At 42.6% G+C, this 21,014-nt stretch overlaps 1 protein-coding gene across 6 annotated transcripts in view; it reads left to right on the top strand.

The window, feature by feature from the left end:
* The window catches only part of Pde8b (phosphodiesterase 8B), a 222,960-nt gene that overhangs the window by 8,178 nt on the left and 193,768 nt on the right, over positions 1-21,014 (top strand). For 2 of the 6 annotated variants that reach the window (XM_074077238.1, XM_020177891.2), the window contains exon 1: positions 19,818-20,220. The exons of 3 other annotated variants lie outside the window; for them this stretch is intronic. In XM_074077238.1, coding sequence (XP_073933339.1) covers positions 19,882-20,220 — 339 coding nt within the window. In that variant the 5' untranslated portion in view covers positions 19,818-19,881. Of the gene's footprint in view, positions 1-18,908; positions 18,984-19,817; positions 20,221-21,014 lie in introns of those variants that run through there. One more of the 6 variants, XM_074077244.1, reaches the window with a different exon arrangement.

The raw sequence follows: 21,014 nt of genomic DNA, 5'->3' as shown, positions 1-21,014 counted from the left end.
TCCATGTGGTCTGCAGGTGCAGAGGAGTGTAAGGGGTGAGAGACTAACCATCTAACACATCCTCCACATAAGAATTCCTCCTTCCAAGGAAGACCTACATTTCTATTGCTAAGGTTAGACCATTACTGAGAATAATGGTCCTAATAAATGTATTAACACGCCACGACTTCTTTACCATGTACACACATTAGGAGGTCATGCTGATTACATAGTAGGAAAACAAATGACTTGTCTTCTGTTTTTTTGGGTTTTTTTTTTCCTTTTCTTTTTTTTAAGTACTGGGGTTTGAACTCAGGGTTTTGTGCTTGCTAGACAAGCACTCCATTTGAGCCACACCACTAGCCCTTCTTGTTTTTTCAGTTTATTTTTCAGATAGGGTCTCACTTTTGCCCAGGGCCAGCCTCAGACCTCAATCCTCTTACCGCTACCTCCCAAGTAGCTGGGATTCTTTTTTTTTTTTTTACAATTTTTTTTTTCATTTTTCTTTTATTATTCATATGTGCATACAAGGCTTGGTTTATTTCTCCCCCCTGCCCCCGCCCCCTCCCTTACCACCCACTCCGCCCCCTCCCGCTCCCCCCCCTCAATACCCTAGCTGGGATTCTTAAAGGCAGGTACCACTATGCCCAGCTTGACTTCTCTGATATTAGCACCTGTTTTCTACTTCCATTTAGACTTTCATAAAAGACAATTCAAGACTATCTTTGTTGCCATAATGGAATAAAAAGAGGAAAATTAACTTGTTGAGAAAGCTGAAAAGGTCCATCTTGTTTTAAAAACTGGACACAAGACCCTCTTAGTAACCTAAGAGTGCACTAGAAAGTTGTGGAAGAGTTCTAGACCTGTGCTGGCCAGTGATGGAATGATATAATGAAGACTGAGATAATTAATACTGATCAAGGGCTAACGATGAGCTTCTGTCTTCCAGCCTACTGACCAGCATGGCTGCTCAAAGAGCACGCTTGCACAACACTCATTTTTGTCTTGAAGAAGAAAACTCAGTCTTATCCCAGAATAGTACTTTCAGAGGGACAGTGGCTACTACCACTTTTCCACCATCTGTCTTTTACTGAGCAGGCCTTTCCATTTAAGGAAGGCCATTTTGGATTCTCAATATGCTGCACTTGTGTTGCGGGCATCACTTCTGTCTGAAGGCCACAGTTCACCCAGTGATCTCTGTGGCAGCGGGAGAGGTCCTGTGGCTGTGAGCATGGTATAGAGGAAAATAACCAGGAAGGTGGGGGCAGGAGAGGAGAGTGGAAGGAATAGAAGGGAAGGCGGCTTGGAGGAAGAATGGATTGGTGTCTATACATACACATGGTACTGTGTGATATTGTCTGGGACATTGGTGTCTACACGTACAGACCTGTGTTTACATGGGTGACCTCAGAGTTGGAGAATCAGTGTCTTGTCACTTACTTCTACAAAAGTTCAGTCAGTACACTGGTGAGGAAGCTCTGGGGTAAAGTGACATCCTCAGGAGTGGGAGGGAGGGGATGTTGTACTGTCTGCTCAAACATGCTTCAAACATGCAAATGACCATGTGCCTCTACCTGGGCACAGCTGGTCTTCTTAGCCCATTCCCAAGCCCCTTTACTGCCTTTAGAAGACTTGCTTAGACTGCAGGAATCTTGTCTGCCACCACTATGCAGCTTGAAGTCTAGAATGCCATGAAAGTTATGAATGGCAAGAGAGGACCAGGGCAGCCTAGGATAGTGGCTTCCCCCTCTGGCTTTTTCTCTGTAGCAGGAGCAGGTCTCCACTATTCAAGCAATACATCTACTATGTAGCAGGTAAAGTTTCTCCATTCTTGGACTTTACTTTTTAGAGTATGAGCCAAGTCAAGAATAAAAGTTGGGGAGGAGAGGGAGATAGGAAGAAAGACAGCATCAAATGATGGTAGACACTAGGGAGAAAGATGACACAGGAATAGTGATATGGTCTGCCCCAGGTAAGATGGAGAATATGGCTCCATTAAATAGGGTGGTCAGAGAAGGCCTCCTTGGTCAGGTAATGTTCGAGGCAAGGCCTGCAGGAAGTGGGGAGAGCATTCCAAGCATGAGGAATAGAGGTGTAAAGGCCCTGGTGGTGCTGTCCTTGTGTTCAAAGTACAGCAAAGAGGCGAGGAAGTGAGGGGAAGGCTGTAGGAGCTGAGAGCAGATGGCCACACTGCACAGGACCTTGTGTCTGCTGTAGTGACGGGGGCCAGGTAGGGAGTGGTAGGGTCCAGCTGAGGTGATAAGTGGCTCCCCATGTTCTTTCTGGAGAATAGCCAGAGGGCAGCCAGGTGAAGCTGGGAGATGTGCTTGGAAGCCATCACTGTAATCCAGGTAAGAGATGATGGCGGCTTAGACCAGCATGGTGGCAATGGTGATGGGGAAAAATGGTCAGATTCTGAATCCATTTTCTAAGTTGAGCTAACAAGACTTGCAGGCAGATGGAACACAGGGGGAGAGAAAGATCCAGGACATCAGAACCTCTCCGAGGCTCCTTCCAGCATAGGCATTTGGTGAGTTTTATCCTCAGCTTGTTGGCCATGCCACTTGTCCCCTGCTCATGACTCCTCCTTGAATCAGGTGACCTGGGTTGATCTAGAATGATCATGGCCTGCCTGGGCTCTAGAATTCCTCTGGGATCCCTCTTCCATGGAGATCTAAGTTCAGATCTTACTTTGAACCCCAGTACTAGTTCCTTCCACAGTTCTGTAACCAATCATTCCATTGGTTCTCATCTTCCCACTGGGTATGGTTCCTTTATGAAGAGCAATATTTTTCAGTCAATAAACTATGATCCCTCACCCATTTCAAAGCTATCTTAGAGGCTCTTAAAGTTTAGGTAGGAAGAGAGACTTCCAGACAAAAGGCTACTTTATTTTGACTATGGCATGTTGACCTCTCTACCACCTGAGTCATGCTCCCAGCCCTTTTTGCTTTAGTTTGCTTTTGCCTGGTCACACCTTAGACTGTGATCTTCCTACATTTGCATCCTAATCAGTTAGGATTATAGTCATGCACCACCATGCTTGGTTTGTTTTTTCAGAGGGTCTTGCTAACTTTGCCCTCACTGGCCTTGAAGCACAATCCTATTTCCACCTTCCTAGTAGCGGAGATTACAAGTATGTGCCACCACATCCATCCTGTGGTACATAATTTTTTTTAATAAATGGAATGATAGAGAGTTAAGTCCACAAGCCATAGTTTAGAGATCAGTGCCAAATGAGGCTCATTCAGAAGCCAAGAGAAAGCAAGTGTTTCACTAAAATCTGACCTGATTCACAGTGGGGGTATGATCCAGGTGCTCCTGTGATCTTCCTTTCACTTGCCCCTAATGGATCTGTCTAGTATCAATGACAGCATTTACAGGTCTAACAGAGTGCTCCTATCATTATTTTGGGTCTAACATATGAATCAATGGTGTGATCTGTTGGCCAGGGCATCCTGAAGAACTAAAACAACTGTGGGCCTCTCAATGACCATTCTAGAAAACTTCAGTCAGCTAGAGATGAAATAGGCCCAAGAATACTATGTTTGGCAAGGGATGGTGCATTTATTATTTTCTTACACTTAGGAGCTCAGATGTATCAGCCTGTTGGCTGCAACAACAAAATACCACACAGCAGATGGCTGACACTACAGAAATTCATTTTCTCACAGTTCTGAACCTGGAAGTCCAAGATCAAGGTGCTGTCAGTGTTGTTTCTGGGGAGGCCTGTCTTCCTGGCTCGTATGCCAATGCTCCGCTCTCTCCTCACATAGATTTTCCTCTGTATGCATGTGGAATGTGGGGAGAGAGCTCTACTGTGTCTCTTCCTCTTCTTATAAGGATACAAATCCTATCGGATTAGGGCTTCTAATCTTCATTTAACCTAAATTGCCTCCTTTGAAGGCCCTGTCTCTAAGGGTAGTCACATTAGGGCTGTGACTTCAACCTAGGAATTGTGGGAGACACACTTAGTCTATAACATTAGGTGTATGGGATTTTTAAATTACTGTTATAATTCAGTTGCCTTTAATTGTCTTTAATTAAGTAGCATTCCTTAATTTGTACTCTCCAGTATGTCACTCAGAGACCATTTCACCCACTGTTGGGCCTCTTGTCTCTTCATCAATGGTAAGGCAGATTTCTTTTCCCTGGGGAAGAGAAATCCAAGGTTGTTGCCTCTGTCAATAACAAAAATATTGGAAAGCCAGGTAGCAAAGCTACTGCTGTTGACACCCTTCACATGACCCTCATTCAAAGGACCAGGACGTCTCTCTCTGTTGGTGGCCACTCCAGTTCTTCCCAAGTGACCATACACAGATTTCCAGAGTCAGACTCCAAATCAGTCTCAATGGTATCATTCACCTGGATGAGGAGATGAGGGTGTGGCCATCATGGGTCACCAGATGAGAGATTCCTTTTGTGTGCAAGTTTAAGAAAATTTTTTATTGAAGTCTAATATATGTACAATATAATACACTCCTTTCAGAGTGTAAAGTTTGATGAGTTTTGACGAAGTATGTCATCTTGTAGTGAGCCTATGTATCCCTACCACAATCTGAATATAGCCCACTTCCATCTGTCTGTCCTGAGCTGCTTCTGTCAATTCCCAACTCCTACCTGAGGCCCACCAGTGCCACTGAGGTTCCCTCTGTTCCAGCAGAGCAGAGCAGAGCTGTCTTTATTACTTTCATGTAAATGAGACCACACGAGAAGCTTTTCTGCCTGTCTGCTTTCACCCAGTATGAGGGGTTCATACATATTGCTGTGTGCATCAGGAATCAGTCACTTTTTATTTCACTTTATGGATGTATCACAATTTATTTATTCACCACTAATGAACATTTGAGTTGTTTTCATTTTGGGACTATTGTTTAAAAAAGCTGTGGACATGTAGACAAACCTGTGGAAATGTTTTCGTTGCTCTTTTGGTAAATAGCTGGAAGTGAAATTTCATAGTTCTGCATTTAGTAAGAGTCTTTTCCAAAAGTGATGCTATCAACTATCATAGCAATGACTGAGAATTCCAGTTGCTCCACATCCATGCTAACTACTGGAATTATCAGTCTTTTGCATTCTAGCCATGCCACTGACTGTAGAGTGATACCTCGTTGTGGCTTTATTTGCATTTCACTGGAGACAATTGATGCTGGACATTTTTTCATGTGTTCACTGGCTTTTTGTATTGTGAAGTGTCTATTCCAAATACTTTGTCCATCTTTAATTGGATTCTTTATCTTCTGCTATTGACTTGTAGGATTTCTTTATAGATTCTGGATAAAGGTCCTTGGATATATATTTCCCCACAGTCTGTGGCTTGCCTTTTTATTTACTTAAAGCCATCATTAAAAGAGCAGATTTCTAAATTTTGGGTAGACTCCAATGTATCAAATTTGTTTTTTCTTTTATGGTTCATGACTTTTACATTCTTTCTAAGAAATGTTTGCCTACCTCAAGTTTGCAAAGATTTTCTTCTGTGTTTGCTTCTAGAATTTTGCCTTGGCTTCTTTGCTCAATTCTATGATCCATGTCAAGTTAATATCTGTCATGGCATGAAGTAAGGGTTGAGGGTTTTTTCTTTGCTTGTTTTGTTTTTGCATATGATTATGTAGTCATTCCACCATTTTTGGAAAAGACCACACCTTCCCAATTGTATTACTTGGCAGTTATTGAAAATTAATTGATTCCACATGCATGGGTCTATACATGGACACTATTCTGTTCTATTTGTTTATAGTTCTGCCAGTATCACCTTGTTTATGATGGCTTTATGTGCAATTTAAAATCATGTATTGCTTTCCAACTTTGTTCTTTTTCAAAATTCACTGGATTGTTGTAGATCTTCTGCATTTCTACAAAAATTTTAGAACCATTTGGTCAGTTTTGACAAAGAAGCTTGCCTGGGTTTGGTTGGGATTATATTGAATATAGAGATCAATTTTGGGAGCTTGACCTCTCAGCAATGTGTCCTCTGATCAAGTGTATTACTTACCTTTATGTAATTTTACATAATTTACATAATTTAGACTTCTTAATTTCTCACACCAGTGTTTTGTTTCATTCAGTATGGAGATCAACAGAAAAATTTTCATTCTTTTTAAATATCATTACAAATAGTATTTTAAATTTCAGTTTCCTATTGTCCATTGCTAGTTTATAGAATACACCTGACTTTTGTTTATTGGCCTTGTATTCTGTGATTTTGCTAAACTCACTTATTAGTTCTAGTAACTATTTTTGTGTTCTTTAGGGTTTTCTATGTGCCCAACACTGCAGTCTGTGAATAAGCAAAGTTTGTCCTTGTCACTCTGTGCATCTGTTTTCTTTTTCTTACCTTCCTTTGCTGGCTGGGGCCTCCAGTATAAGTGTGGAGCAATGTGCACATTGCTCCTTTCTCTGATCTTTGGGGGAAAGCATTCAGTCTTGCACTAAGTGTGGTACAGAGAATAGGGTTTAATTAATGGGTTAATTAGTTTGGCCATGCTAGGGCCTTGTGCATATTAGGATGTGCTGTCCACTGAGGCTCTGAGCCGCTCTCCAAGACTGTTTGTCTTGTGTGGTGCCTTTTATCTGGTTGTAAATCAGATTGATTTATTGTCAAATGCTGCTTGAACCACAATCTCTGCCTTCTGAGTAGCTGAGGTTATAGGAGTGAGCCACAGTGCCCAGCTTCTTCTGCCTTTTTTAATTGATTACTCTTGCTAGAGGTTCATCCATTATCTCACCCTTTCAAACAACTACTTTTAGGATTCATTGAGCTTGTCTCTTGTTTTCTATTTATTAATTTCCACTTTATTCCTTTGATACATGATAATGGAGCATACTTATGGAGTACAGTGTGATTATTCAATACATGTACCCAATGGGTAATGATCAAATCAGGGTAATTAGCATTTCCCTCTCCTTAAATAGTTATCATTTCTTTTTTGTTGGATAGTTTCAGAGTCCTCTCTTCTAGTCCTTTATAGAATACACAATAAATTGTTGTGAACTGCAGTCACCCTATTGTGTTACAGAACATTAGAACTTATTTCTCCCATTTAACTTTATTTTGGTGACCATTATCCAAACCCTCCATTATCTTCCACCCTTCTGTTCTTATTGTCTAGTGACCACTATTCTACTCTCTAGTGTAAAGTCAACTTTTTTTTGCTTCTAAATCAGAGGGAGAACATGCAGTTTTTGTCTTTCTGTGTGTGGTTTATTTCACTTAACATCCCTTTTTCTCCCTAATTTAAATTTAGCTTTCTCTTTTCTCTAGTTTCTTAAGGTGGAATCTTAGATCACTGGGTTTGGATATTTTTGTTCTAATGTAAACATTTAAAGTTGTAAATTTCCCCTTAAGGTACTGCTTTAGCTATATCCCACATTTCATATTTAATTTCATTTTTATTCAGTTCAAATATTTTCTAACTTCCCTTGACATTCCCTAAACCTCTTCAGTGCCAGGGATTGAACCCAGAGGTTGGTGCCTGCCAAGCTCACCACCTGCTTACCCCTGAGCTACAACCTCATCTTCCCTTGTGGTTTTTATTTAACTTGTGAGTTGTTTGATTTCCAGTTATTTGTGCAGCTTTCAGATTGTTTTTTATTGACTTCTAATTCAAATCCACTGTGGCCTGAGAACATTCCCTATGTAAACCCTATCATAAAATGCACTGAGATGTGTTTCATGAGTCAGCATGTGATCTCTGGGAAAAAAAAAATGAGCTTCCTGTATTTATTGTTTCTTTTCTCAGACTTCCTTTAGGATTTTCTTTTTATCAGTGTTTTTCAGAAATTCTATTGTATATTAGAAGTTTGCTTTTGGTTTATTTGGCTTGAGTTTTCTTAAATTTCTAAATCTGTAAGTCATTTGAGACTTTTGTCTTCTTTTAGCCTTTTCTCCTCTATGCGTGATTCAATTTGAAGAGTTTTAATTACCATGTCTTCTAGCTCACTTGTCTTTTCTTCTAGAGTGTCTACTCTGCTTTTAGTTCCACCCAGACACAATTTCATTTCAGAATTGTGTTTTTCTTTTTCTCTCTCTCCTACCGCCCATGCTGGAAATTAAACCCAGGGCCTTGAGCAGGTAGCAATTACTTTACCGCTGAGCTACATCCTTACCCCACAACTTGCTTTTTTTTTTTGTCTTTTCTTTTTTGGTGCTGGGATCGAACCCAGGGCCTCATGCATGCTAGGCAAGCGCTGTACCACCGAGCTACATCCCAGCCCTGCATTTTTCATTTAAAAAAATTTCTTTGATTCTTTTAAAAATTTTTTTCCATTTCTCTTTTCACAATATTTTTAGATAATAATTATAATAGCTACTTTAGTATTCTTATCTGTTAATTCCAATATTTCTGTCATTTCTATTTCTATTTATTGGTCATGTTTTTCTGCTTCTTGGTATATCTAGTAATTTTGATCACATGCTAGACATTTTGAATGCTACATTGTTGATTGTGTAGGTTTTGTTGCTTCCTTTTTTTATTATTTTTTAAGGAATATAACACTATTTGTTGACCACTGTTCACCATTATTTATAATAAAGTAAACAATATACAGTTAGATAACATTCTGATTACTACAAAGTTGTTTTCCTGGATTCTGCAGAACCAGTAACCCAAATACTGCAAAGATTGAGCCTACATGTAAGGAATGAGTCTGGGGAAAGAAAAAGCATGCAAGTCAATAATTTATAAAATGTTCACAAATTTATGCCAGCAGGTCCTAAATTGCCTATATATTTCTAATCAGTGGATTACATTTCCATGAGCCAAGTGTGAGATATTCCATGAGTCTTAACCTTTTAGTACAGATTTCAACTTTCTGTAAAGGCCTGGCTCACTAGAGGAACCTTTGAATGTATACTTAGTTTTGTTTAGCTAATTAAAACAAGCCAGGATTTGTCTAGTTTCCTCATCTGGCTGAGGAAGTTGGTGTCGATAACAAGGAATTTTGAAAATAAATTATGAGTCTATAGAAAACCCAAACAAGCCAGATGTGGTGATGTATGCCTGTACTCTTCAACTTTTTTACGCTTTCCATTCTATTTCTTTCCCATTTTTTGCAAAGTAGTTTTATTGGAGGCCATTTTTAATTGTAGACTTGAAGAGCTATTGTTCACCTTGGATCTGGTTGCAGGCCCTGTTGCTTCCTTTAATGAACATTTGGATTTTGTTTTAGTAGGAAATTAAGTTAACTCCATTCCATTTGGTCTTTTCCAGGTTTGTTTGTTAAATTTTTAAAGGGATATCTAGGGTAGTCTTTTCCATAGGAATTCTCTAACCTTGTTAAGGCAGGAACCAACTGGGTTCTCTATGAATTGCTTAACTTACAACTTTCTAGTCACTCCTTACTGGTTTTCCTGATCTGTGAGATTTCACTCTACTCATTTATGTCTTATTACTTAATAAATTCTCAAGTGCCCCTTTCTGTTCTTTTTATGTGTAGTGCCCTCTTTCTGAAACTCTGTCCCAAAACTCCCAGCTACATAAATTTATTTAAACTTTGATTTTTGTCTTCTTACGTCAGCAAAACCACTAAGCTCTTCCTGGTATCCCTTCCCTGCTCTGAGATGTAGAATTTGCCTCCCAGGTGAAAGCTGAGACAATTGTATTGTATACTTGAATATGCCAAATAAATGTTGAAGAATTATACAATTTTTTGGTTGTCTCGTAATGGTCCCTACTTTATTCTCCTTTTTCCACATACCCACTCTAAGTAGGGCTGATAGGGCATCTGGAGAGTATTTAGACCCTTCAATGGCTCTTCAACCTTTCTAGGGGAATTTATTTTTTAACGGTTTCGTCATTCTATTTTCATACGTGCATTCGAAGTGCCTGGGTCAGATTCACCCTGCTGGGGAGATTTCTAGCTCCTCACAGCAGGAATTTATAAAGTGAACATTCTGTGCTTGCTTCCTGGTGTCTTAAAAGTAGGGATTACTTGTAGATGTGGCATCTCTAACTCATCATTGTATGTTTTTATTTTCCCTTGTACATACAGACAGAAACATAGGATATTAAAAATGTAATTAATGTGGAAAGTCATGCATCTGAATTATAGTAGGCTATGAGTTTCTTAAAGAACTTTCTACAATTTAGTGCTTAAAATGTCTTGTAAATGTAGAGACTTCGTGCCTTAGCTCCATTTCTTACAAAAGTGTTAAGAAAAGGAAAATCTTAAATACCAGCTTGATTTTTTAACAGCAAAAGATATTTCTCATATTACGTATGCCCTAACATCAATTTTATTTCAAAAGGGGAAAGAGTTGTGTGTTTTATTTAAAGTTGATGTTTATATTGGTGATTTAAATAAGGCCAGATTCCCTGTTACGAAGGATCTGACCCTTATTTTTTAGATCTCAGTGAGAAAGGCAATACATAGAGAATTAGTCATATTTCTTTTTTAAAGATCTCTGTGAGATTTTTATATCCCATAAAAGTTGGATGACTCCATGCTCAGGAGAAAGCAAGCAATTACTTGCTAGGTGGGAGTTAGGTTAATGGTAAACAGAAAAGAGGTGTTGAAAAATTTCAGATCTAAAGGGTAAAAACAGAAGACAAGGACACAGAAATAAAACATGTAAAATGTAAAACTGTTACATAGTAAGTTCTTCCCAGAATGGTAGCTATTATTCAGCCAGTATTCTGAAAATAATTTTATCTGCTTTGTGTATATACACTGGACTGGATTCATACTATCTCTCTCCCTCTCAATTCCCCAGGCCTCTGTTTTCTAGAACTTTATTTATTGTTTCTAAAAGATAGTGGGCTTGTCTTCCCAAGTTTGAACCCAATAATTAAGTAAAACAAAATCAAGTACTTGTCTGGGGATTTATACAGTTCTGCTGTTGTGTATGTAAACATTAAGTTGACTTCTATCAACTTCTGTTAGTAAAATAGTCTTTCACCCATCCCCACTGCCAGGTCTCAGAAAGAGGAGGAAACTATTGAAAATCTGTCCTTAGATGTCTCTGACTGGGGACATCTCTAAATCCACAAGCTTCATTACTTGTCAACTGCCAGATGCCGTGCTCTGTGGCATTCCTTTGTGTAGTGAAGCTTTGGGTTTAAGCACAAGTTATATTATGTTTAGAAAATAAAACATGCCAAGGATTTTTGTATGTTTGTCATTGCTTTTGTTTAGTAATATCTTACTTTGGGGATAGCAGTGGTTTTCAAAGTGTGAAACCTGGATGAGTGACATTAACATCTCTTGGGAACAAATTAGAAACACAAATTCTAAGACCTTGAAATCTGTATTTTAGGCAGATTGTCTACTCTGATGTATGCTTAAGTTTGATAGCCACTGGTGTAGAGAACCCAAAAAGCTCTCCTCCATGTGACTTAATCTACTTATGCTTGTGATATTGTAAGCCATATAATATGAGGTATGAAGAAGTAATCAGTCATGCCCCTAGGTACTATTGCCTTGGAGATGTTTAATGGTGAACAGGGGAAGTGACACACTGCAGAGCAAATGTCAAACTCCAAGACAGAAGAGACTTTCTGCCAGCAGGCTTCTAGAACACCTCCTTTCATAACTCAAGCAGCCAAAATGAAAGGATTAAGACACTGGATCCACAGAGGTGGTGATGCGAGGTGGGCTGACCTGAAGCCTTGAGGCACCTGGAGCTAAGTGAAGAAGTGAAATCCCAAAGCTATTCTTAAAGCAAAAGTCTCAAAGGGTGTCTTTAGTAATCCTGACAGGAAGCAAGGAACTCACATTCCTGGGCCCGATTATAGGGAAACCCAAGGAAGTCTTGGCAAAAAGACTGTTTTCTCAGCTCCATGGGGGAAAGGGTAGGTTGCCTGTTAGTGAGGAGGATCTGGAGGCCAACATAGCTGTCTGTCCTTTTCATCATTCATTGAAAAAATATTGAATGTGTGTTATTTCTAGTTGTAAGTTCTGGAGACCCAGCAATGGACACAGAAGAAGTTCTAGGCTTCATATTCTAATTATGTTGTGGGAATAGTTAAATATCAGTGCCGGTCTTGGGTAGACACTTTCTGGTTTCTAAACTCAAGTTAATGGATCCCACAAAGTGTCAATCCAGGTGAAGAACTCCCTGTGTAGACGAGGCTCATTTCTCCTGGCTCGCCATTCTCATATATACCTCGTCCTTGCAATCACTATCGGTATAATTGCTGTCTGGTTCCTCATCTAATCAGGCACCCCAGGGATTTGTTCTTGGTAAGAGCTGTGGAATCTCCTTCCCTTTTTTTTGTTCTTACAAACTTCATCTATTCAATATCCCTGTATTGGTTTGCTAAGGCTGCCATAACAAAAGAGCACCAACTGGATGGTTCACACAACGGAAACTTACTTTCTCACAAATCTGTAGGCTGGAAATACAAGGCCAAGCTGTCAGCAGGATGGGTGTCTGGCAAGGCCTCCCTCCTCGGATGTAGACAGTGCCTTCTCTTCATGGCCCTTCCTCTGTGTGTGTGCATGCAGCTCTGGCATTCTTCCTTTTCCTATAAGGGCACCAGTCCTGTTGGATTAAGGCTCCATCTTTACAACCTCATTTAACCTTAGTTACCCTCTTAAGAGTAATTAATCCACATGTCTTCTTGTCGGGGCTTAGGATTTCAGCACATGAACTTGAAAGGACACAATTCATTCCTATCAATTCCTACTGTCCCACTTCTGGATTATTATATCTCCTTATTGATCCTCATTCCTGACTCCCTTTCAGTCAGTCTTTGAATATGCAGTCAATCCATCTTAGTAAAACAGTGCTTTAACTTGCATTTTCATTAGAAACTAGAGTGATTTCCATTTACTGGAATTTCATCAAACTCCACAGTCTGGCTTTTGGTTCCCAGGTAACAGCCTGGCTTATCAGCCAAAATGATGCCATTCCTAGCTAGACACCACAAAGCAGTTAAAGCCATCTCCTTCATTGTTCTTCCAGCATACAGCAAATAGCCCACCTCAAGACCATTATGGCATCATTCTCTCTGGAATGTCCCCTTTTCTGCATATTCAAGTACTGCCCTTTCTTCTAGAGCCATACTTTCTCCTCATTGTCATCTTCTGGATTACCTCCACTGATCTTTCTCTCTGGGCTTGGAGTTTTATTTCAAAGCAAACATTCACACATTTTTGTGACTATGATTCTATGCCTGCCCACTGAGTATTTTCACTTATTTGTGTCTCTCACCATGCCTGGTACAGTAGTGGTACTAAGTGTCCTCATTGCGTGGATGGGTGAATGGAGGAAGGGATGTATGAAAAAGGAATGAGGGAAGAATTCCATTGGATAAAGTTTTTTGAGAAAAAAACTTCTACCATACTACCCCAATCTCTCTCTGTCACATCAACATAATTTAAATCCCTGTATAACCTTCATCACCCCCAGAGAATTTTTTTGATTGTCCTTGTAACCTTCCCAAATATTTTTAAGTCCATGGATATTGAGACTATTTGTGTCTTGTTCCCTAATGCTTAGTTAGCATCTGATACAAGGTAGGCATTCAGTAAATATTTGCTGAATGAATGAATAGATGAGCTAAGCATCACAGAGTATGATGGCATCTTTTGGAATGGATGGTGTCTAGCCAGGTGTGCATGCAGGCAGCAGAGGGTCTGCTTAGAAAACTGGACTTTTAAGTGCTATCCATAGGCATTTAGGAAATCGCACACTAATTTAGAAACAAAGATGCCAAAAACTTGATGTGAATTAACAATTTTTACCTTAACTCAATACTTATAAAACTCAGTACTATGTAGGAATAACTTAAGAACTATGCATTCTGTTATTTAAAAGAAAAAAAAACAATTTGGCAAACAATTTATTTTGCTAGCTAATGGATTTGTTTTCTAAATCTAGATTTTCCTGTGGGGAGTTTCCTTAAGAGTGGCAGAACATATAGTGACTTCTACATAGAGCAGTTCTGCTATCTTCTGTCTCTTACTTCCCCTTCTGATTTTATCATCCCCACCTCAGGAGTCACTGTTTAGTTGTATGATCTGATCACTGCCTGTAATTCCACCAAAGTTAGTAGTGCCTTTGCTCGGGCTGATCCTGGTTAGGATCCAACTAACACGTCTCTTTCTCCAGCAAGTCTTCCCCACAAAAACCATAAAAGAATTGACAGCACCACTCATTTTTGCTGTTGCACCTTGACTCTGTTACTTCTAAGTTCTATCTCCCTGGTTGCTCTATCAGCTCCTTTGGAGGTGGATTGTAAATTGCATTTCATTCAATGTTCTTTTTTGCCTCATACTTTTTTTGGAAATGTATTTACAAGACTTTTGGAAATGAGTGTTCCATCCCTTCTAGCTTGGGTACAGGATAATTCTGAAGTGCAAGCAAAGCTATTCTGGAATCCCTTTCGGGGGTTGATACAGTCTCTTCCTGTGGTATTCTTGCTCATGGGTAGGACAGATCACTTTTGTACTATGCAGATGAGGGGCCCAGAACTCAGTGCACTCTGTGTTTGATGACATTGACCAAAGGGAGTCCAGTGTTGGCTGAATCTCTTCCTCCATCTTCTCTATTTTTGTTTTCTACGATTGGCAAGGGAAAACTGTGCTATGGACCGAATCTTTTCCTTAATTTCATTTGGTCTTTGGCAAAATATCCAAGAATCGATGCAACTATAATTAAAAATACAACTTACTTTTACTCTTTTTTTTTTAAAGCTGCATCTATAAATCTACTTGTTAGGACTATTTCACCATAAAAATGATTGCTTGTGTAGAGCCTTTATTTTTGTCTTTCTGAATCTGTATTTCCTTTGTAAATGTGCTTACATTAATTTCTGTATCTCTATCTATCTTTGTTTTTTTCCATTCTTTATTTTTTTCTATCTCTTGCCTTATTTGAGGAAAAAATATCAGGGAAGTCTGTAAGAGAAAAAAAATATACTTAGTTAAGGTTTTTTTTTTTTGGAGGGAGAATTAAGTAATATTATACTCATTGTTTTGTGCAGTTTTCATGTCACTACATTTACTTATAAACCTCAACAAATATGCATACATTTCCATCTTTGTAATCAATATAATGTATTTAATGTTGTTTTTACCTAACATTAGTTCACCTAACTATATTTAAATAGTGATATTCTGGCTTGTTAGTGTAGTCAGTCATTCCCTAACTGACTGATGTGTGAATTATTTCCCAATTCATTGTTGTAAATAGCATTGCTACCAATATCTCTGTAAAAACTGTTACTTTATTTTATTACTAAAAGGAGGATTTTCAGATCATAGACTTTCACTGACTTTAAAAACTAAAAACACAAGCAGTCCAACTGATAGGCCTCTCAATATGCAATAAAAAAAAAAACCCCTTTTTTGGATTATAGCAGTTAAGAAATGAGAAAGGCCAAAGGGAGAAATAATTCATTCTTTCATTCAGCAAATATTTGAGTACCTACTTACTGTATGGAAGGCCTTGTCTAAAAGTATGGGATCCACCAGTAAGTAAGAAACTAAAAATGTCCTGCCTGTGAAGAACCATATTCTACTGGGAGAAGATAGACAATAAACATAATAAATGAGCTAATTATATAGTAAGTTGGAAGGTGACAAGTGCTATGAAACAAGAAAAATTGCAGGCTAAGGGCAATCAGGAATGGCCCAGGGACAAGAGAGGGGTGTGGGCTGCAGTTTTAAATATGGCTTAGAACAGGTAGCATTAAGTAAGGGACATCTGAGCAGAGACTCAGGGGAAGTGAGGAAGTTAGCCACTCAAATGTGGATGTGACTGTAATACTGGCAGAGGGGACAGCTCCAGATGAATGTTAGATTTCCTGGAGAAATAGCAAGGGGGTCCAGTGATTGAGGCAGAGAGTGAGGGAAAGAGGGAAGAGAGCTCAGCCAGAGGGGGCAGCAGCCTCATCTGCAGGGACTTGAGCTGTTACTCTTCTCACCAAAGGAGGCTGTACTGGATTCAATTTCTTTGAAAAGGCAGGTATTGACCCAGTCCTGAACCATTGGCTCCAAGTCTCTGGGATGAGATTGGGGAACTGTTTTTATTTCTGGTGAATTCCTATGGGTGATTCTTTCGGTTCAAAAAAGTCTACAATTCTAAATGAAAAATAATTTAGTAAAAGGGTTAAAACTTTCACAGCATCCCAAATGTCAGTAATTTAGATTTTGGGGCTTATGGAGGAAATTGAGGCTCAGAGGTTAAGTGACTAGCCCAAGGTTACACAGCTGTCAGAAGCAGAACTAGGTTTCAGATTGACCCTTGTAACTCAGAGTTCAGTGCACCTTCTGCAGTGCTGAGCTGCCTAATAACCGATATCATTTCACTTATTATCAGGTGGTTGGATTTCCAATAAGCTCACCATTAGGAACATGGTCTGAACCCAGAAGCTCTGTAAGGCTGATTGGTTGGTTACATGTTTGGTTATATAAAGATGAATCAAATAACTGCTGTTGTTTTAACCTTTATGGTTGGGAACATCCAAAATGTATTAATCACATGTTCTGCTTCTTTAGAGGAATTCTGGGAGATTCATACCATTTTAGAATTGGAATGGACCTTAATCGTTCAGGATCTTGCAGTGCTCTAGGTCATAATTCTGAAGTAAGCTCTTACTTAATATCATTATAAAGCATAAAAGCCATTCAGCTGACCTTGGATGCATCTGAAGCTTAGTTTTTTTAAAAATACATTTCTGATTTGGTTTGCTTTCTTTTGATTTATTTCTTGGACATTGTCGCTAAACTTTTCCCCACCTAATTAAATTTTTTTTTATAATGTTGGGTTTCTTGGCCTCATTCTGTAATTTGGGTCTAAATTCTATCTGCAGTTTCTGAGCTTGTAGACATTGTCACTCTAACAGGCACTGTACAGCTACAGCGGGATTGGTTCGGAAATCACACAGGCAAGAACTCAGGCCTCAGAACCAAGCTGGGTAAATGATGTCACTTATACTCTTCTGCAAGTTTCAGTGATCAGATCTGTTCCAGTAATGGGGGCAGGTTGCACAATCCCACTGAGAATACTTGGTGGAGATTATAGGGATACATTATTTTTTCCTTTCACTAAGCCAGAATTGGCAGTGGAAGCTGTGTCTGAGCTATTGGCTGCTTCAGAATTGGGAAAGAAAATGTGTATCTAGTGAATTCCTTCTTCTACCTTCTTTTCCTATGGAGAAGTGGCATTTGGTGAAAGGCACTGGACCCAATATGAAATGTTCCATTAATCCACCAGAGCATCCCCAACCTATTCACTGGCTACCTTGAGGTCATCTACTCTCTCAAGACTCAATCATTTTTTTTTTTAAATGTAGAAAGTCCAACATAAATTTGCTTCTGGATGACTTACACCTTCACAATTCAGCTCCTATGTTCTCAGAAGACTGGTTATAATTTCTGTCTTTTCATCACCTTTTTTTCAAAAGCCTCAGTGAGTGAGTGAGTGGTGCTTTGTTCTTTTCTGAGTGGTTTCATTGAATAATTCCTTGAGAGAACTCTGAAAACGAAGACATGTGGCATGAGAATTAGTATGGCTAAAAATTTCATGAAGGACAATGGCTGACACGGCGTATATAGGAGGGTCATAGATAAGCTTTAGGAATGCTTAACTCCTGACTTTGACATTACAGGTCCCTTGGAAAGAGGGTAGATGGTAGCTATCAGGCTTAGTTTTAAACGAGTGATTGTCACCGTATCTGTTCCCACCATTTAATGTCCCCAGACAATGTTCAAGGGAACTGTGGGGAAATTGTGAGGCCCGGAATGAAGGACTCAGACTTACTCCTCCAGCTGCAGGGAGTGCTGCCAGCAGAAAGCCTCAGCTCTGCTTCCCTTTCATAAAGTGAATGCCTCACCTGAGGAGGGCCATCTTGCCCAAGGTCACCCAGGAGGTGTGTTACAATGACTGGTCCAGGTGGATGCATAAAGGTCCATCTCCCACACCAGATCAGGACAATTTTGAAGCCTCCTCCCATCTTCAGAGTCCTTGCTGCAGGATGCCTGAGGCTAGGTCAGTTCCTCTCTCTGCTCAAATTCTCCTCCCCTCACTCAGTCCTTCCACAAATGTTGATTACAGGAGCACTTCCTAATAAGCCCCCTGCCTGCTAAACACCATCCCGAGCCTGCTTTTTGGGGGAACCCAATCTATATAGAAATCTTGTGAGCAATTTGCCTGTCCATTAGAAAGTAGAGCATAGATGTTTCCCAGATTAACCGAAAAGAGTGTTTTTCATTTCATTAAAAGAAAAATGAAAAGAGATCGACTGAGATGAGAAGCAAAAGTAGAATAAGGTTAGACTAGCTTTCTCCTCTGTGAGCTGTAGAGCGATACCCGAAGCGATCTTCTCAGGGCTTCATCAGGTATGGGGAGAGAAAGGAAGAGAAGAATGAAAGACATTATTTCAAATTGGACACTTATTTGTGTTTTGCATTAAGCCTCAGTGGTTTTGCTTTTGCCCTTCTAAGCAACTCTTACACCATCTCATTATTTCCCTTGTGCCATTGTGGTGGTGGCAGGAATTACTGAAGGAGCCCATGAGTAAGTGGGCAGTAGTGCCTGGCAGCTGTAACCCAGATTTTACTCCAGAGGAAGAATGAACAGCAGCCTTGCTTCTAAAGGCGTTCTCCTCCCTCGGAGTATGGCTCACCAAGGGGGGTGAGGGAGGGAGGGCATTTTAACTGCCTCGCCCAGGGTGGGAGGAAGAGCAGTTCATAGTGAGAGGTTGGATGGGGTAGAAGTCAGGGTGAAAATTTAATAATACCAAGAAAGGGGTGAAAACTTGGGGAGAAAGCTAAAAACCATGCAGACAGCTTCTTTCTATTCTTTCCTTGGATCTTCCATGGAAATTTACGTGTAAAAGGATTCCTTCCTCTGAAGGGCTTCCCATCCCTTGGCACGAGCTTCCAAATGATGACGGAATGGGCTTCTTCTGAAGGCTGGCCACCACCCAACTCAGCCTTCAGAGCATGTGGGGGAAGATGGGGTTCGGGTGGGATTGAAGGAAAGGACTGTCCTATGGAAGTATGAGGACTCTCCTTTTAACTCCCTGAGTGTGTTGACAGGCGAGCAAATCAGTCAGGTGGGCCTGGACTGTAGGGTCCCTGCTCTTTCGGGAAGTGGATATCCTGGTGTTTTGCCTAGGAATGTGTGACAATGTGTTGGTGAGAAGGGAGAGACGTACCGAGGGGCTGCCCATCCCTCGGGTCGTGGCCTGGGGTGTGTGCTGGCAGGGGAGGAGATGCTGGGGCACTAGGGGGCGAGGTGGAGATGGGTGCAGAAGCGACGGACGAGGCCTCTGGTCGGCGCAGGGGGAGGGGAGGGGAGGGGAGGGCGCCGAGGCGTGGTGCCAGCTGCTGCGCACAGGGGCCGGGCCGAGCCCAGCGGCGGGCGCGCTCTGCCCAGGCGGGGAGAGCGCGGGGAGCGGCGGGCGGGGCGGAGGGGCGCAGTGGGACCGGAGCCGGGGCACCTGAGGAGGGCTAAGGGAGCGATCGAGGGGCGGGGGCGGGGACGGGGCAGGGGGCGGCGCGCACAGCAGACTGAAAGTGGGAAAGAGGGTGCGGGCGGGCGCCCTGGCCCGGGGCCGCGGGCGCGGGAGCCCGGCGAGGTCGAGCTGGGCGGCGGCGCGGGCCGAGCCGAGGGAGGAGGGGAAGGCGGAGGCGCGGGGAGCGTGTTTGGGGCGCCGCGGCGGGGAGGGTGGCGGCCGCCGGTGCGCGCGGGGCGCTGTGTGTGCGCGCTCTCCCGTTCGGGGAGGAAGATGGCCCAGAAGGGAAAGTTGGGGTGACGCGCGCGGCCCCCGGACGCTCGGCGGGGGGCACCGCGGCGAGCCCGACGGAGCGGCGGCCACACAGGCCGGGGGGCACGCAGTCCCGGCGCCGCCACCGCTGCCGCGCCCGCCCCCTCACTGCAGGTGGCAGCGGGTGCGCTGGGTCCGGGCGGCCCGGAGCGCGGGCGGGCGCGCGGGGGAACCCGGCCGAGGGATGGGCTGCGCCCCCAGCATCCATGTCTCGCAGAGCGGCGTGATCTACTGCCGGGACTCGGACGAGTCCAACTCGCCCCGCCAGACCACCAGCGTGTCGCAGGGCCCCGCGGCCCCCCTGCACGGCCTCTTCTTGCACACCGACGCCGCCGACGCCACCCCCCCGAGCCGCGCGTCGGGACCCCTGGGTGCTGTCCGTGTCCGCAGGGCCCGGGCCGAGCTGGGCAGCGGCAGCAGCGCGGGTTCCGCAGCCCCCGCCGCGACCACCTGCAGGGGCCGGAGGCGCCACTGCTGCAGCAGCGCCGAGGCCGAGACCCAGACCAGCTACACCAGCGTCAAGGTAATCCAGGTGCCGGCACCCGCAGTCAGGGGGCAGCCCGCCCCGTCCAGGCGGGGTTCGCACGGGTAGGGGGCTCCCGCGGAGTTGAGCGGCCGTGACGCGGAGGGTTTGGGGAGGGTGTCACTGAGGAGGAGTTTACTTTTCATTTGTGGGTGGTGGTGAGGACTCAGTAAATGCGACCCCCCAGAGGGGTTCAGGGAGCGATCCCAGATGGTCCTGGGGGGCCCGGTGGAGAAAGCGCAGAGGCAGCGGTTGGGCTGGCCTGTTTCTCACGGAGTGGGGGAAGGCTGTGGCCGGATTTCTGCTGCAGGAGGGTGGGGATGTATCACTGAGAGCATTCGCGGCGAGTGTCACTGAATGAAATCTGAGCACCGAGCCGGATTTGCATGCCTTAAGAGGGAACTGGTGCAGACCTGGTACCGGGATACAGAGTGCCTCGTACTGATTCAGAATTTTAGCTGGGCAAGCCACCCAGGCTGGATGGAGTCAGCACAGGGATCCAGCGCAGGGATTTATGAATGAATGAGAGCTGTTCTGTTTTGAGAGAGATATAGGAAGGGACCGGAGGAGGAGGAGCAAGTGGAACCTGTTGTTTGTCACTTTAGCGTGTCTCTGGGTTGGCTGTATCTTGAACATAATCGAGAGACCCCAGCCTTGAGTTTGGATTGGCAGCAGAGCTACAGTGAGTGGCCATGGAAGCTATCTGGAGATGACGATTCTGCACATACATCTGATCTTTCAGGAGAGTGGAATTGTGAGGAAGTGGAAAAGATTGCTTAAAGATGAAAAACTAT

Source organism: Castor canadensis, chromosome 6 (genome assembly GCF_047511655.1).
Source record: "Castor canadensis chromosome 6, mCasCan1.hap1v2, whole genome shotgun sequence".
Classification (NCBI taxonomy): domain Eukaryota; kingdom Metazoa; phylum Chordata; class Mammalia; order Rodentia; family Castoridae; genus Castor; species Castor canadensis.
The sequence above is the reverse complement of the archived record's forward strand: the minus strand, read 5'-3'. Positions and strand labels throughout refer to the sequence as shown.